The following is a 14,859-nucleotide window of genomic DNA, read 5'->3' on the forward strand; positions in this document are numbered from 1 at the left end:
CTGCTCCAAGTGACAAACCTGATCCGCCTAACCATGCAGCGTTTTTTCTTTCGTTCTGTTTGGGAGCACATGGCAATAGTAGTGGGTTCTAGGCCAAGCCAGAGCGGAGTCTTCAGAGGGCTGACGGGGCTCAAGTTTCACTTAATGCACAGGGGAGTTCGAACAGGCTTTCTGTACTATTTTGTACACCACAAAACACAAGGCATTAGAGGTGAAGATATAATTTTGTTATAATGCTGAGTGTTTTATGCCCGGTGAACTCTTGCATTTGAGTTTGAGATTGATTAAGACTGTCTGCGTTTGATTTAGGTGGCAATCATGCAACACATTTTTTAAGAATAATACAGTATTTCTTACAGGGTGATGGGCCGGAGAGAAGATACTGTACGATCTTTTTAAGTTACTGTAGAGTCATGCAAGCCCATTATTTACAGTAGTTTTGTGTCCCAATTCAACTGTTCAAAGGGACTGTATTCAATGGTGTAAAAAAGAAAATACTTTTGCGAGATATTATCATCTTTTGGGATCTTACAGACCTTACACTGTAGCCAGCTTCCAAACAGTAGCCACGTGGAGAGGAATCAGATTTTCCTCTTTGGCTTTCCTTGCTTGTCCTGGTTTCCTGAGTAACCTCAGGCTCCCACTGGAATGCCAGGAGTCAATGTGGGACTTTGGCCCAAGGATAAAATTCCTGCTTTGGTTGCATCAGTTATCTCTAGTGACTTTAATTTGAACCAGTCCATCTTACCTGTATTGAACATCTTGCTACTGTATATTAAAACTGCAACTGTAAATGCTAAAAATAAAGAAATTACGAGATGGCAAAATCTCAAATACATGACAAATTTATACTGGACATATACTGGAGAGACAGAAAAACAATATAAAATCAAATGTATAAAAACAAAAGGAACATTCTGAGCAATAAAACTTTGTTGTTGTTTCCTCCTCTACTAAATAAACACAATCTACACACTCATCTCTCTATAACTCTTCTTGAGAATTTGGACTCAAGTGTTGGCCAATGGCTTCTGGGTTTATAAACATATTAGATCATTAATATTTGTTGGAGCTGTGCAATCCACTGGTGCAGATTCACCATTCAGTTACCAATAGACTAATTGGAGATGACAGACATTTCTGGACTTTGTCACATACTGTGGAGTACGAACAAATTTAAACTTGTTCTCGGATTAGATCAATGGAAAAGGTGGCACGTGCAGAAGAAAATAGCCCCATTAATAGTCCCAAACTAGACCTGGGTGTGGGCTTCTAAAAGTGAGCTCAATAGGGCAAGCGTGAAATATTCCTCTTTCCACTCTGCAAACGACAAAATGTCTCACATTCACAGGGAAGCACTGCCAGTGGAGCTGGAAGGTCGAAACCTAAATAAACCAGCTTTGTGACTGCGCTACATTGCCAAGGGAACCATGCGGTTCTGAATTCGATATTCTAGTCTCGCTTTTCTTCCAGTGACTGAACAAATAAAGGCTGAAAGGTTAAAGCTGAGACATGGAAACAATTTTCCAATTTTCTTAATCCCTCTTGATCATTTTTTGAAATGTTGTTTTTATTTATTTTGTGGGAGTATTTTTAGGTCGTAGTTATGAGAGGGAATTGAAGACAGCAAGGGGGCGTCATTAAAACTGGGCTCTTTCTCAGAGAGTGAAGTGTGTCGTTGTATCAAGATAGTGTGAGCCTTCATCACAGATACCAAGTGCCAAACAGTATTCCATCATTAGTACATGATTTCATCACAACCCCACCCCCGATTATGCCGAAAAGTTGACTAACATGGTATCATGGCAACATCACAAGGCACAAAATCTCTAATTTTACATATACAAATAGAGATGTGCAAAACTCTTAGAGAGAGCTCATATTGACTTAGATAGTATTTTTTTGTTCCTATTAGTGATGTCAATGGGACTTCTGATCAGTTTGGTTACAAACAGTCCTCAGAATCAGAGTCCTGCACGGGTCCATTTTTGGAGTCCCATCCCCACCCCACCTGCAAAGTTCAGCACCAGATCCGACCCGTCACCGTGATAATATCAAAATTAAATTATAATATTTAATTTTACGCTAATATTTGGCCCGTTTCCAGATCTGTGCACGCAATAAATCACACACGCTAAAATCATTCCAATTAAAGTTCTTTTATTTTTTATCTCGCACTTCTCTCAACATCACAACAGCGCCATGAATGGGCTATTGAAACAAGCTAAAGTGCGCTTTGTTTTGCGCCATTCAAGTAGCCTACATTGGTACCTAAATAGGCTATGCAACCTGCTAACTATACGCAAATACACCTATTAATAAAAAAAGAACAAGAAAAAATACAATCTCGTATTACACCACTCTTTCTCCACACATCCGATTTTGCCTTTTTATATACTTTACTTTACTTTTACTTTGTCCATACTACTGCAACGCTCACTCCAACTAGGCTACGAGAGGCATCAACAAAAGTCGCAATGTCGCAGTGGTGGTGACGTGATTGGTCAAATCTCATATCGTAATTTAGACATACAAATGAAGAGTTTGGTTCCAAAACGCAATAAATCCATTTTGACAAATTTCGGTAAAAACGTGTTTTCTAAACCAAGAAAGTGACAAGATGAAAACCACTATTTTCTGTTACAAACTTTCACATAGCATCTTTAGGTTATAAAAACATAAAAAATTCAAATCCATAATTTGATTTTCAAAGATTTATTATAAAAACGAAAAATTTTCATCACAAAATGCAATAAATCCATGACAGTTTTTTTTTCAAAATGTTATAAATTCATTCATCTTTGTCATTTTATATTAATTTAGTTGAACAGTTGTACACACTGATTAAAAAAATAAACATTAATGGCATTAATCAAAACACTTACTCTGTCATATTAAGAACACTGTCTTTGCTGCGGTTATAATTGACGTTGTCGTTTTTTTTACAGCGATCAGCTGTAAAACGTTTTGGTCCTGCTCGATTTTCGTTGACTTTGAGTAAAATAATGTAAAGTTTTTCATAAGATCCTCTGGGGTGAATGTGTTAGCATGAGAAGCTTGATGCTGTCGGGAGAACAAGCACCAGTCTCCCGAGTGCCTCTCGCGGAAATTATTAGATGTTGATGGCTTACGTTTCTTTCCCGTCACAGAAAACCATCACAGGTTTATCAATGCAATTAAAGTATTATTTTGTTTTTGTTGGTTTGTTGATCATGAAGTACAAAGTAGAACAGGAAAACTAGGACTCCGTGTACTCAACGCGCCACCATTGTTTGTTTACATTGCGTGGAATGGTGCGCTGTGATTTGTGGAGGGGATTTACTGCATTCTGTAGAAAAGGAGGAGTGGCGTTTATCGCGTTTTGGGAAAAAAGGGAGAAAAGATGACAGAATAACACGGCGGATAATGGATTTTGCATAAAATTAAGAATTTACTTTTAAATACTGACCTGATATAATACTGATTTTGGCAGTAACTCTTTTTTTTCCAAAAATGGCGTTTATCGCGTTTTGGAACCAAATTCTTCAAATATTGCACATATTTTTTATCTGCGCTACTATCCGAGTTAATTATCCGCCTGCATCTTACATTTTCATTTTTGGGTTAACTATCCCTTTAAGGAGGCCCGATATTAAGGCTGGGTTTGGGTTTCCCTGTCCCAACGATATTTACATCCTTATGTGTTCCAAAGCAGCAAGACTGAGTGCAAGTTAATGGAAAATAACACAGGAGATTTTGATATAAAATTTTAAAATTTTAACTCCTTAAATTTGGATGACTTGCATTTGCACTAGGATGAGGCGCTAATCAGAGATTGAAGCCTTAGAATACATTTAAGAAATAAAAACATTTTCTGCTAATGACAAATTAATTGAAGTCAACACACTTATACCCATTGTAAAAAAAAATTCCCAGTCGTTTAAAACTCAATAGCAAAGCCAACTCGTGTCCCTAAAAAGCAATTCTTCCTCAGCATAGATGCACAAGTTAGGGCAATACTGTAACCCAGAATTTCAAATGGACTGAATGTGATGTGTTTCATGACTAGAATTATACTTCAATTCTATCAATAAAGACATGGAAAAACCTACGTGTAGAAGACCTTGTAAAGTGGTGTGTATGCTGAGAAGTGCTCACCCCTGTCATGACAGCATAACTCATGCTCTAACAAGACCCTAAAGGAAACCTGGGGAAACCCAATATATGTGACCCAGGACCCACCAACTAATAGCCAAAAGGACCAAATTGTGCACTGAGAGTTTAAAAGCCATTTACTCAAAAAGCACTACACAGAAAAGAAAATTTCAGATATTTTGCTAGGTTGTGGGTGCGTTCATGAGATTGGATGACTCTGAGCTCACCTGGCCAGGAATTAGAGGCTCCTTGTCATCAATATCAATTAGAACTTCATCTCTAGGGGTGGGAGCAATCGCCTCTGTTGACACAAAATATTCAAAAGGAATGAGATGCTTTAACAAGACATCCAAAAACAACCAAACAGTTCTTTAAATACACCTATACGTTTCCTCAGTATTCTTCTACCATCCCACATGAGACATTCTCTTCATATTTAATATATACTTCAATGTCTAATTGGGATCAAAATAGTTCAAACTGCATTCATTCCCTTATTTCCAATACTACTAGCAATCTTCATAGAGGCCAGGATGTCTTACCAAAGTTTTCTTCTGTAGGGTCTCTCTCCAGGCTCTCCAGCTGGCAGCGAAACTCATTCAGCGAGCGGACTGTGCACTGGCCCACCACTGGCTTTCTGCCAAACTGACGGTTGTCTATAACCTTGATCACCAGCGGTGGCATATAAAGCTCCTCCTTAGGCAGCCTCTAAAATCCAAAGAAGATCGTGAGGAGTAGAGATATGTTAGTGTGATACAAGCCACTTGTCAGTTTTCCTAACGCAATTATACAGCGCAATCGTCTTGTTTATGTATCAATTTCAACTGTTATTTCAGGGAAACTGCCTCTCGCTGTGAACCTACTTAACACCCTGAACATGACATGGCACAGGGATGAACAAGACTGACAGTGCAAATAACATTCTCAGTCAGGCGGCATTCTTTCCATGCGATGCCTCCCGAGTCTTTGATGAGCTTTGAACAAAATACAGATCTTTCTCCAATTAGGAACTGACATTGCTGGGGAACACAGTTACCGTGCCAGTCATCAAGGCAGAAACACCCACTAAACATGAAGGACAGCATGACCACATATATAACCACATTTCTGTAATACAAATTTGATATCTTAACCAGATTGTCTACAATAAGGAGAAATTTTCGAAAGGGTTCAGCCAATGTTCAAATGTTATGCAAATACAGATGCAAATGAATCTTAAAGTGTAATCTAAAGTAAAAGCAGAAATAAAGGTACAAAAGTTATCACTGGGACAGTATACCCTTTAAAACGGTCCTAATATGTATCATTTACGTAGAGATATGTACCTTTGATGTACCAATATGTATTTTTATGTAGATCTAAGGTAATAAAATTCACCCTTTAGGTATTGTACAAATGTGTAGTGTTTGAAAGCGTACTGGCCCAGTGCCCGTACCTATACTGTATATCTGAGAGGATATCTGCTTTATTGAACAAAACCATGGTGACAAGGTATCTTACCACATCAATGATCATGGTGTTGACTTCAAAATTAGGGTTTATCTTAGAGTTTCGAATGACGCATGACTGAACCACACGTCCTCCACATTCCACCTGAAGACTAGGAGATGTTACACTGGCCAGCTGGAAACTCTTCAGATTACGCAAACCCCACGCCAGAATCTAAGTTCAAAATGATAAAATATTAAGTCCGGTTCATCGTCCTGATGTCCATGAGATGATAATCATGCAATATTTCACTGCTTTGTAACTGTTTCTATAGCTTCATAAGTAGAGCACTGTGTTAGGAGCGCATGGGTTTGACACATTTTGTAAAAGTATGACTTCAATAAACAGCGAGTGACTTTGTATTCTTTTTTTCATTTGCCTTCATTTTTTTCTGTATTTAAGTATTTGGATAAAGCGCAAGGATGAAAGGGTTTTACAGTTTACCTCAATAGCAGTACGCTGTAGGACAGGCTTTATGCCTTGCGGCACCATGTAGACGTTAGGTTCCCTCTGCGGAGGTGGATACGGCAAATCTGAGTCCTCTTGCTACATGTGAGAATAAAGAGCAAAGCACAATTAGAAAGAATTCCTCCCATATCTTTAAATATTGTCAAAATTGAAATTGACAAGCTGTTTAAAGGACACAACTTTCTGATTCCTGGTATTGATCAATACACAAGTTACTGCAAACATTATGGGCCCTATTTTAACACTGGTCTAAAACGCACGGTCTAAAGTGCATGATGCACAGTCTAAACGGGCCACTTTTGCTAATTTAACGACAAAATAAATGGTTTGTGCGCCAAGCCCTTGGTCTAAAAGGGTTGATCCTATTCTCGTAATGAGTAATGGGTGTGTTTTGGGCGTAACGTGCAATAAACCAATGAGAGTCTCATCCCTTTAAAAGTCAGTTGCGCTGGCACCATGCCGATTTCCTATTTAGATGGCGGAAGTTGTAAACTTACGTTTATTTGGTGCTGCGCATCCATGTATGTGATAAGCAAACGTGCGTTTTTGTCCCATTTATAGGCACATATTACTAACGCACTCATTAAATAACAAAAACAATATTGCGCCATTGACTTTAGACCAGGTTTTAGTTGGTCAATGGTCTATTTTAGTTGCCTCAAATAGCAACGCGTCAACAATGCGCCTGAATACACCTCGTTTTCAGACCAGAACACCCATGGCCACAAAATTGGGCGCAAATGCATTTGCTATTTAAACAACGTGGCGCTAAAGGTGAAAATGATAATTGCACCAGGTTGAAACTAGCAAAAGACACTTGCGTCACACATTGCACTGCACTGTGCTGGGTGTATGATAGGGTCCTATGCCTCAATCCTTCACATTGCATCACATTGAATTACAACATGGGTGTGAAAACAAGAATGGTTACTAATAGCAGCAACAGAAATTCAAACATAATAATGTAACAAGTCTATCACAGTTCACAACTAAAACAAACAAACTATTAGGCAGGATTGCCTCCTTCCATTACGACGGTTTTATAAATGAGCACTACTGTTGAATACAATGGTGACATTTGGAGATATGCTTCAGTCATGCGGCATTAGGCTATGTTATGTCTAACATCTAATCTCCTTATTAAAATGAACGTTTCCCACTTATAAAAGAGGTTTACTCAAAGCCGGCCAGCTTAACGTGGCGTCCATTTAAAAAAGGCCACTGTGTTCAGTGGTTACTCACAGTGTATAAAGAGGTCATGCCATTTCTTTCAGCAAAAAAAAGAAGGTGTAGTAGTACAGTGGAAAATTAAAAAGGTGCGGTGATTTCTATCTTGCAAGCGTCATAGATTGCAGTACCATGACCTAAAACAAATTGCTAGCTTTTTTCTTTGCTTTAGTCATTGTGTATTACCAATGACTGTATTACCTATTGGCAAAACAATGTAAATATACTAGGCCAGTGTAGTTGTGTCTCTTGAGTGTGTATGTATCTAACGAAGCCAGGCTATTATGCAGTCTAATTGCAGCGTGTTAGTTCCGCCTTTATATCAGCGTGCGTCTTCTTGAAATGCCACTCCTGAACAATACAAATCTTTGTGCGGACAAAGCCCATTCCAGAAGATAGGAAAGCTGGGAATACAGCAAAATGGGCTCTTAATTTCCAAGGAACCTCCGTCAAGATCTTGTCTTTGGCAGGCCATATAATATCATGGCGAAACACAGAAGTACATCGAGTTCTGGAGGAATTTACCCACCAGGGATAACAAAATAATCTACATCTGAACACTCTCTATCCAAAGCCTAATGAAAACCACTGGGATTGACATTTTAAAGCGAACCAAACTAGTCCGAGCTCAGTTTATTTTGTGGCGAGTTGTGCTTGTGAAGCGAAATTTTTTATGTCCAAAATGAAATTTGTCATACTGCGTTACTGTTTTATATGGCGAGGATCATATGCGTTGTGTTTTACTGTTTTGTGCGTGCTTGTACCCATTGTTGTTGAATGTCAGAGGGGAATCCTGGAAGCACAAGCTTGAAGATATCCAAAAAAGACAGGAACGAGAATGAAAAAGACAGAAAAGAGATGTTTAAGTACAATTAAAAATATTTCATTGCTTTTACTGACTACAAAGTATTTCAAAGTAATGACATCATTTGAATTAAAATAAGGGCTTCTATCAGCACTTACTTCATCCATGATATGTGAGGGTGGTAAAAAATCTCTCTGGAAAAATGGGAATGAAAGATTTTAGGCATACAAGATAAATGTTACAGTGTGGGTATTTTTGAGTGTGTGTGTGTTTGTATGTGTGTTTGTGTGCATGGGTGGGTGGTTTGACTGTTCTCTAAGCGTGCACTCTAATTCAATTTCCCTGTGATTATACCACTATAACTGATGCCAGCTGGGCAGGTCTGCAGTGGGTGGGACCTCTGGCACTCTTTAATTCTACTGGCATCTCCAATCAGACTCCTGGCTGTCTGCATTGCCCAGACGGGGCCATTTGCATGAACTGAGAACTGATGATCAGTACCAGTCTCTAACCAGACAGCACTAGTGAAACCGGTTCAGATGCATTGATGTTTACGGCAGCTCAAACCAGTCATTTAAAGAGGGAGTAGCTGTGTCTTGGAGGAAGTGTGTTGGCTGTGTGTATATTTGTAAGTGTAGATGAGGACAGAGAATGAACAGAAAAGAAAAAGGACAGATTGAAAAATATTACTTACATCTTGACCAGGGATGTGATGAACTGCGGGCTGTTAAAGAAAGAAATAAAGAATGCATGAATAAAAGAATGAAAGAAAGGAAGAATGCAAGAATGAAAGAAAGAAAGAAAGAAAGAAAGAAAGAAAGAAAGAAAAAAAAGGAAGGAAGAATGCAAGAATTAAATAAAGAAAGAATGAATAAAAGAAAGAAAGAAAGAATGAATAAAAGAATGAAAGAAAGGAAGAATGCAAGAATGAAAGAAAGAAAGGAAGGAAGGAAGAATGCAAGAATGAAAAAAGAAAGAATGAATGCAAGAATGTAAGAATGAATAAAAGTAAGAAAGAGAGAAAGAAAGAAAGAAAGAAAGAAATAAAAAGAAAGAAAGAAAGAAAGAAAGAAAGAAAGGAAGGAATGAAGAATGCAAGATTTAAAAAAGAAAGAATAAATGCAAGAATGCAAGAATGAATAAAAGAAAGAAAGAATAAAAGAATGAAAGAAAGGAAGAATGCAAGAATGAAATAAAGAAAGAAGGAATGCAAGAATGAATAAAAGAAAGAAATAATGAATGAATAAATGAATGAATGAATAAAAGAATGAAAGAAAGGAAGAATGCAAGAATGAAATAAAGAAAGAAGGAATGATTGCAAGATTAAAATAAAAGAAAGAATGAATGAATAAAAGAATGAAAGAAAGGAAGAATGCAAGAATGAAATAAAGAAAGAAGGAATACAAGAATAAAATAAAATAAAATAAAGAAAGAATGAATTAATGAATAAAAGAATGAAAGAAAGGAAGAATACAAGAATGAAATAAAGAAAGAATGAATGCAAGAATGCAAGAATGAATAAAAGAAAGAAAGAAAGAAAGAAAGAAAGAAAGAAAGAAAGAAAGAAAGAAAGAAAGAAAAAGGAAGGAAATAAGAATGAAAGAATGAAATAAAGAAAGAAGGAAAAAATAATGAAAGAATGAAAGAAAAAAGAAAAAAGAAAAGAATGAAATTAAGAATGCAAGAAAGAAAGAATGAAAGAAAGAAAGAAAGAAAGAAAGAAAGAAAGAAAGAAAGAAAGAATGAATAAAAGAAAGGAAGGAAGGAAGAATGCAAGAATGAAATAAAGAATAAAGGAATGCAAGAATGAATGAATAAAATAAAAGAAGGAATGCAAGAATGAATAAAAGAAAGAAAGAAAAAAGGGAGGAAGGAAGGAGGAAGAATGCAAGAATGAAAGAAAAAAGAAAAAATGAAATAAAGAATGCAAGGAAGAAAGAAAGAAAAGAATAAAATAAAGAATGAAATAAAGAGTTAAAGATGAAAGAAAGAAAGAAGGAATGCAAGAATGAATAAAAGAAAGAAAGAAAGGAAGAATGCAAGAATGAAATAAAGAAAGAAGAAATAAAAGAGTGCAAGAAAAAAAGAAAAGAATAAAGAATGCAAGAAAGAAAGAAAGAAAAGAATAAAATAAAGAATGAAAAAATGAAATAAGAATGAAAGAATGAAAAAACAAAAGAATGAAAGAAAGAAAGAAGGAATGCACGAATGAATAAAAGAAAGAAAGAAAGAAAGAAAGAAAGAAAGAAAGAAAGAAAGGAAGAAAGAATTCAATAGGAAAGAACAGAAGCAATGGTAAATCTACAATAACTACAATACAAAAACTATCTTCTCAGAATAGAGATGCTGCAACAACAGATCTACACAATACAGTATGTGTCTGGAGGACCGAAATAATCCCACATAAAAATCACAGTACTCATCTTATTTATGGGTGACTTTAATTATGACATTGCATCGTGATATCATGATGGGCCAATCACAAAAAGCACCAGAATCAATTACATTATCATTATGGTGGTTATGATAATAATAAAGATTAAGATCATTCTTACTTTATCTCTGCGGATCAGTTCGAAAGCAGCAAGCATTTCTCCAGCAGCCTTCCCACCTTTCTGGATGGGATACCAGGCAAGGCGAGGGGAGGACACCATTGATGGTTGGCACACACAGCGCCCCATAAACTCATCAGCACCCTGCAGGGCAGAGGTCAAATAAAACCCATTTCAATATGGCTACTTTTTGTTTCACAGACATGTATTTGTCGAAGCTTCAGATGGCACACATATTTTTGATGATGAAAAAAACTGTTTTAATCAACAGATGCTTTTACTCCTAAGTGGGCAATTCTTGACCAGGATAAGACTAAATGACATCAATACTTTTGTTTAATGCCAATACTCAAAAGACATTAAGCACGTTACAATATAGCATAACACAATAAAAACTTACATATGTGTCCTGATCATACAGTTCCACCAAAATGTTTGGAGGTTTCTTCTCAGTCACGCATGGATCTCCGAATATTTCCACTTCGTAGAAAATGAGAGTCTGGTCCCAGGTGGGGTTGAGTGTGTTTCGAACAGTAACTGTCTTCTGGCTCTGATGCAGGAAGGACACAATGGCATAGGGATCTAAACAAAGAGTCAAAGATCAAATGTCACTAAACTGCACTGAGATCTGATGAAGCATGAGCTGAGTTTAAACAGATATACGAAACAACATCCAAAGTGCGTTTGTAACCTCTCAAAACAATCAGAATTGCCATCTGAAACAAAGAAAGCCAGCATCAGGTCAGATGGAGGTTACTGCCTCATTGGGAAAGATATGCAGCCATTTAGACTGTGGGGGTGATTGGGTTATTTCTCATCAGAATAAGGCTTCCAAAGCATCAATAAACAAGTATTTCTGGTTTTATTGGGTTAGTAATGAGGGTTAGGAGTTCACCAAGAATAAAAGATCAATTATATAAGTGAAAATACCCAGAAATACCCTGAAATATAGTGCAGAGCAGCCCAGTCTCACGAAATTTCGTTATATAGTTACGTAACTTTTTGATTTTTTTTTCGTGATATTATCACAAATTTCTGTGTTTTTTCGTGACCGTATAACGAATTCCTGTTTTCTCAACTGTTTTGTCCTATTTTCTTACCATTGTCGCTTCGGTTTAGGGTTAGATTTACATGACATCCCTACTCAAACCCAACTCTAATCCTGCGTTTACACCAACCACGTTTGAGGCGTCAAAATTGTTTCTACCATGCCTAGTTTGCCGCTTGACAAGTTTGAATGCATTCGCGCGTCTAGAGCATTTGACGCGCATCAAAGGCAAAATCTGCTTCTTGTGGGAGGGGCAAGTGCTATGCGGTTGTCTGTTTGCAAGATGGCTGATGTTGATTGTGCACTATTGAGAGAGTTACCGGTTTGTATTTGGTCACATTACTATAGGGGGAAAATAAACGGCGCGGGTCGATGTACGTGACTCAAGTGAAATGTGTATTTACAACTTAGGTTGCCTAATATCCTCTCTGACACTCTTCCAAGCGAGGTCCTTTTTATTCCTGTCTCTATAGAAATAAAAACTTGTGTCGTATAACTCCGGGTGACTCACGTACAATATCAAGCGTTGCTTCATGTTAAATGAGTGACTCCGGGTGGGGCTGCCGCCACAGCAGCAAGCAGGCTCCTGATTGGTTAACGCGGCGCGAAAATCCGCCAAAGTTCATATTTTCCAACTAGGGCGTCAGCCGCAAATTCGTGTCAAACGCAAAATGCATAAAAAGCACCATTCCCGCGTACCACGCCAGGCGCTCAATTCGCGCCATTTGAGCGAACTAGACATGCAGATGAGGCGGAATTGCATCTACCACGCTGCGCCAAACGCCTCATTCACGCCGCGAGACCTCCAGACGCGCGTCAACGCGTCTTCACATTGACATAACATTGAAATCACTTGCGCTTGACGCCTCTATCGCGACTGGTGTAAACGCAGCATAATCCTATTGCCAGGCGACATATTAAAAAATAAATCAGATTTTTTTTTAGAAACCAATACATAAAGTGACATTCTAATGCAAGCACCAAATCTAACCCTAAACCGAAGCGACAATGGTTTGAAAACAGGAAAAAGCAGTTGAGTAACCAATACGTGATAATCACACGAAAACAGAAATTTGTTATACAATCACGTAAAAACGTAGAAATTTGTGATAATATTAAGGGGAAAAATGTATGTGACTATATCACGAAACCTTGTGAGGTGTGAGATGAACTTATGGTTAAACTTTAGTAGGTCGTAGGTCTATGAAAAGTTGGTATTGCAGGATGCTGATGTGTATGTGGGTGTTGGTGTATGTGGTTTACGGAGACATGAATAGTGTATAATGACATGTTTATGTAAGGAATAATTGACGATGGGCCATTGAATTATAAGAAAATAATGCACACCAAGGTGGCAATGCGGCACGACGCGAAGCGGAGTGCCGTTACAGCGCAGGTGTGCATTATTTTCAAATAATTCAAAGGACCGGAGTCAATTATTCCGCTTATACCACGGTTACCACAAACATTGCTCTGGTGCCTATTTTTAAGACATTTGAAAAGTTAGGTGTGCGGTTTACAGAAAAATAATCAACACCCATAGAACATTTCTCAGCCAATCAGAATGCAGCATTCAACAGACCCGTGGTATAATATGCTCTAAACAAGTGTCACAGGGTTTCACTTGGGAGGAAGAAACAGACACTTTTCCCAGCTCTTATTAAGCTACCTCACGTACACACACACAACTACTTCCCACAAACACAGTGACTCAAATAAACAAAAGGATAAACAAGCCATAGGGAGCGTGCACTGTTACCCGGGAGCCAATGGGAAATAAACACAGGCAGTGTCTAATCTGGCTGCTTACAGTGAACACAGTAAATAAACTGTCCAGCCCAAGGGCATTGTGGGACTGGACACCGCCAGACTGCCCACGTGTACGACTCAGACATGATGTATGACCCTCGGGAACAATGACATTTTCAGAAACAACAGGGGAAGGAAGACAAGAAATTCTGCTATGGATTTTTCCTATAGATGTATTATATACAGTTTTAATTGTGGAAAAATCTTTATTCACAACTCATAGATGCATGTCAAAAAAAAGGGTACGGATGAGTGGACAGGCGGACGGACGGATGAATGAATTGATGGATGGATGCACTTTTTAATAACTCTGCGAACATTTTGTTGACATCTGAGTATAATCCACAGCCGGTTTCACAGACTTTAACAGAACGGGGCCTACAGCCATGTACCATCTGGCCCAAACCTCTGCCTTCCTCTAATCCCACTCCAGTAGCTAAAGCACTGATGCAGCTCTACATTTTCCCCTCCTTTATAAATATTGCGGCCCATCGATCATTTCACTTTACCAAACTCCGTTTCAAGCGTACGAAGGACAAGTGATTTCTGCTTCCACTTGATTTATTCATTTTCCTCAGAAGTCAGAACCCTGTAAAAAAGCTAGGCTAGCTAGATCGGGGGAACAACCCGAAACTATTTGTAGATTTGTAATCAGAGCGCCAGACTGCTCTGATTTATATCAGGCCTGTATTTTTAAAAGGATCCTCTATGTTTTTTCATCTGTGCTTGTGGGTTCGGAATGAACCCTAAACCCATAGGCCGGGGTAGCTACACTTCCAGGATTTAAAAGAAGAAAAAAAAAACGGATTTACTTCAGACCTTTCTCCACCTTACTCTCTCTCTCTCTCTCTCTCTCTCTCTCTCTCTCTCTCTCTCTCTCTCTCTCTCTCTCTCTCTCTCTCTCTCTCTCTCTCTCTCTCTCTCTCTCTCTCTCTCATTTCATCATTGTCAGTTCTGGTTCCCATTTTAGCTTCTATGGTTTTTCCATGCATGGGAGATTAATACCGGGCATCTCTAGTGGGTGATAACCTCTGGGTGTTTTGTTGGTATTTTTGATGAAGTAAACTTAGATAATGTGAGTTATCAAAGTTATAATACAATATAGCAAGAGACATGCTATGATTTAAAGAGGCATCAAATCAATTCAAGGTTTATTTATAGAGCAATTTTTAAAAAGTATGTGTGTTCACCAAAGTGCTGCACATACAGTATAATATCAAATAAAATATAAAACTCAAAAAGCATAAAACAAAATAAAAACACAATTAAAATGCAGTAAATAAAGTAATAATCAGTAACAGACACTTAAAATGCTCCTTAAGGTTGCT

The 14,859-nt window shown here is 37.9% G+C and overlaps 1 protein-coding gene across 9 annotated transcripts in view; it reads right to left on the reverse strand.

The window, feature by feature from the left end:
- dysf (dysferlin, limb girdle muscular dystrophy 2B (autosomal recessive)) overlaps positions 1 to 14,859 on the reverse strand; it is a 111,558-nt gene that overhangs the window by 45,793 nt on the left and 50,906 nt on the right. For 8 of the 9 annotated variants that reach the window (XM_073859975.1, XM_073859974.1, XM_073859972.1 and 5 more), the window contains 9 exons: positions 11,075 to 11,256; positions 10,678 to 10,818; positions 8,817 to 8,846; positions 8,281 to 8,316; positions 8,082 to 8,123; positions 6,067 to 6,168; positions 5,635 to 5,796; positions 4,677 to 4,842; positions 4,362 to 4,435 (listed from right to left, as the gene is read on the reverse strand). In XM_073859975.1, the coding sequence (XP_073716076.1) occupies positions 4,362 to 4,435; positions 4,677 to 4,842; positions 5,635 to 5,796; positions 6,067 to 6,168; positions 8,082 to 8,123; positions 8,281 to 8,316; positions 8,817 to 8,846; positions 10,678 to 10,818; positions 11,075 to 11,256 (935 nt within the window). The remainder of the gene's footprint in view (positions 1 to 4,361; positions 4,436 to 4,676; positions 4,843 to 5,634; positions 5,797 to 6,066; positions 6,169 to 8,081; positions 8,124 to 8,280; positions 8,317 to 8,816; positions 8,847 to 10,677; positions 10,819 to 11,074; positions 11,257 to 14,859) is intronic. The other variant, XM_073859968.1, reaches the window with a different exon arrangement.

The sequence above is a fragment of the Misgurnus anguillicaudatus genome, chromosome 21, assembly GCF_027580225.2.
Source record: "Misgurnus anguillicaudatus chromosome 21, ASM2758022v2, whole genome shotgun sequence".
Taxonomy (NCBI): domain Eukaryota; kingdom Metazoa; phylum Chordata; class Actinopteri; order Cypriniformes; family Cobitidae; genus Misgurnus; species Misgurnus anguillicaudatus.